The 3,577-nt window shown below is 38.0% G+C and overlaps 1 protein-coding gene across 5 annotated transcripts in view; it reads left to right on the forward strand.

Moving 5' to 3' along the window:
• The window catches only part of STK24 (serine/threonine kinase 24), a 147,153-nt gene that overhangs the window by 93,628 nt on the left and 49,948 nt on the right, over window positions 1–3,577 (forward strand). For all 5 annotated transcript variants that reach the window (XM_032771476.2, XM_032771480.2, XM_032771478.2 and 2 more), the window contains one exon: window positions 231–416. In XM_032771476.2, the coding sequence (XP_032627367.1) occupies window positions 231–416 (186 nt within the window). The remainder of the gene's footprint in view (window positions 1–230; window positions 417–3,577) is intronic.

Consider the following 3,577-nt stretch of genomic DNA (forward strand, 5'->3'; position numbering starts at 1 on the left):
ATGAAGCATAAGGTGAGTTAATTCTGTATTTTGTTCAAACTACTACATTTTTCTAGGAGACACAGAATAGGGGAAGCAGGTACAAGGTAACCAGTGGTTCTTGATAAAAATAAATCATGCTCTTGAAAGCAGTAATTTGCAAGAAAGTTGTAAAATAAGCTGTTTGTTTCTTCCTCATTCCTCTTTCTCCGCCCTCCACCCCATATCTATAAATATTGTTTGCGTTACAGGCAGATATCTGGTCATTAGGCATAACAGCCATCGAACTTGCAAAAGGAAAGCCACCGCATTCAGCATTGCATCCGATGAAGGTTTTATTTCTCATCCCAAAGAGCAATCCACCGACACTGGAAGGAAACTACAGTAAACCCCTCAAAGAATTTGTTGAGGCCTGCTTGAACAAGGAGCCAAGCTTCGTGAGTTTTACAAATATATTCTGTTTTTCATACAAATATCAACATGTAGTAAAGCATTTAAGTGTTTTGCATGAATTCCTTGTAAGGCGCTTTTTACACCAAGAGATTTTAGAATAGAAATCTACTGCGTGGGGAGTCAGGACAAGATTTAAAAGGAAATTCATTTTTATTTAAAGCTGAATTACATTTTATAGTGATAACTGACGCTAGCTAAAGCAATGAAGATTTTGTAATTTAAAATGTGTATGAATTCCTCCAAAAAGGCCTAAATTGGGAATATAGCCATTATGTAGAGATTTTTTTTTTTTTTTTTTTTTGGTCCAGGTATACTAAAAAGGACTTTCACCATGAAGAAAACTTTTAGATAAATTAAATTGACAGCCTCAAAGTACAGTACTTCTAACTTTTTTTTATATGTTTTACTACGCACTAGAGTGCTGTTTCTTTAAAAGTGAACTGAAAAACTTACTTGGCAAGCTCTTAGTTCTTTTTCTCATGTGCTAGTTGGTGATATCACCTGAACACAAAATTGCCGAGATCTCTGTTCCATGCAGTGCTTTGAGTGTTTTTTTATATGTTCAGGCTTGAGTATATATTGACAGTGCATTAATGTGCCACACACTAACTGTCCATATGGACCTTGTTACCATACAGCAAATGGGAGTAAATTAGAATATACTAGAAAAGTTTTCATGTGCACAGGAGGGTCCACATGAACAATCAGTGTCTTGCATGCTAATGCGCTGTAGATTTACACCTCATCTTGCTGCACACTAAATATTCATTTAGACTGATTGTGTGACATTACAATAATTTGTGTGCAATATAAATTGGCTTGCAACTAGAGTAAAATTTGCACACAGAAGACTTTATAGGTGTTCAGTTCTGCCCCGTGCTGTTTATGTCCTCTGAAAACATGAGAGCTTAATTACCAAAATTTAGAATGCAGAGGTCCTATTACATATACATTAAAACAAGGTTAGGATTACTAAACAAAACACCCCCAACCCCCAAATACACACAAATGTTGGCATGCCATATTTCAAACAGATCTGATTGTCTCAATTTTAGAATACTTGGTAAAACTGACTTGAAACTGGCATGGTGCTCAACCTCTCAGTGTTGTCTGTGTGACCGTGCACCACATATTCATCATAGTGGTATCATTATTATATGATTATGACATAATTATAATGAATCTTTTACAAAATATTTCATGTGAGTTATCTGTGAAAAAGTTATGATATGCTGAATATGATTATCCTACTTGTGTGTACGTATCATTTTTTATATCTAAAGTTATGAATAGTGACTATGTATCTGTATTTCAAATGTGGTTACAACTGGATGACAGCCACCAGGCAAGATGCTTCCAGTCTATACAACTGATTGTGAAGGGCTTGTTTAAGGTAATGGGCCATTAAGGGAAACAATGGGCCTTAGGAGAAGCTTATCCCCCACCTGGTGAGCCTTCCTGGCAATGCTGCAGACAATCTATGGATAATGGCTGCTCTGACTTATCAGGAATGCGCAAGGGCATGTGACCAGATCACATGATACTAATCTCCATTTTGGTACCTGTATTTTTCCTCAAACTGGGCTGGGAATTTAGCTTAGAACAAAGGGTTCCTGCCATACAAAGAAACTAGATAAGATGGAGAGTGATGTCATGATTTTTCTTGATTCTGAAAGAAGCTGTGGAAGACAAAGGACTTGGAACGGGGGAGGGAAACCTAAGCTGCAAGGCAGATGCAGGTTGTGCCTTAAGAATCTGCAAACCTGCTTGTGTCATCAGTCAGGGTGAGATACTGCTAATTCAAACCCCATCTTTCTAATATATTAGACTTAGCCTGTGTTCTGTTTATTTTCTAGGTAATCTATCACTTATAATCACTTAAAATCTATCTTTCTGTAGTTAATAAACTTGGTTTATGTTTTATCTTAACCAATGTTTTGAGTGAAATGTTTGGGAAAATTCTCAGCTTGGTTAACACAGGGTTGTTGCATATCTTCCCCATAGCAGAGCGGGGCGGGAGCGAACTATGATAATGAGCTTGCACTGTATAGATCCCTGTGCAGTGCAAGATGGTATAATTCTGGGTTTATACTCGAGTAGGGGTGCAAGGCTGGGGAGCTGGGAAATTGGCTGGTGTCTTCTGTTTGTTCATAAGTGGCTTAAGTAAAGCACTCTGGTAACTCAGTTGCGGTTGTGACGCCACCTGCTATTGCGTTGCATGATAACAGAGCTTGGAGAGGCTGGCTGAGTCACCAGCAGAGCGGTGTAAGAGAGGCCAATCCAACTGATTTATTAAGGGGCACAGTGGTTCCAATGGCTCCCAGACTGCACCCTGGGGATGACAACACATCACATTTTGCATTTGAGTTCTTGCACTCAGCAGCACTGCATAGCATAGAGCCATGTAACATTCAAGTCCATTGTGTGTTTGAAGGAGTTGTATCTCTTAAATCCCTTGATCAAGTGACCCCACATTTGCACCTGTATGCTCAAGTCTTTCTATTTGCAAAGCAATTTCTAGGCCTACCTAGGTTTGCATGTGTGGTTCAGAGCACTTTGTTAATTAAAAGCAGGTAATTTTGTGTGTGGAGAAAGGGGTGTTTGTCTAGGGAGCCCCTGACCAAATTTGTACTGCAGAGTACCTATGTTTATCTTTAGCAGTGGAGTCACTAACTTGTCCTCCTAATGGTCTCTGTAGGACAAAGCAGAAGTTTAGTGTTAAGAAAATATTTGTTTAAACGGTTGTCACTGTAAAATGATTTAGGAAAATACTGGCCAAATTTTTTTTTACATATGTATGCTCACTTTCAAATTTGGGACTGTATGTGAATGTTATTTTTAAGTTCAGAATAGTCGACTCTCAGTGCAGAGCAAATTATATTGGAGAAAATCTGATTTAGTTAAATCTTGGCAGAAAAGTAGGAGGTTTTTTTTTTTGTTTTTTGTTTTTAATGTAAAGGTTTTATTTGTCAGTCAGCAATGGTTTCTTTCCTTATTTACCAGTTTACCTGCCTTTGGTTTGATTTTTTTCCCTAATTTTAGATCAGCTAAAATATTCTGACAGTATGTATCAGCTCAAATTTTGGATTTGGAATGGTCAAGTCAGTAGGGTGTGTGTGTGTGTGTGTGTGAGAGAGAGAGGGGC

This window comes from Chelonoidis abingdonii, chromosome 1, assembly GCF_003597395.2.
Source record: "Chelonoidis abingdonii isolate Lonesome George chromosome 1, CheloAbing_2.0, whole genome shotgun sequence".
NCBI classification, from domain to species: Eukaryota; Metazoa; Chordata; order Testudines; family Testudinidae; genus Chelonoidis; species Chelonoidis abingdonii.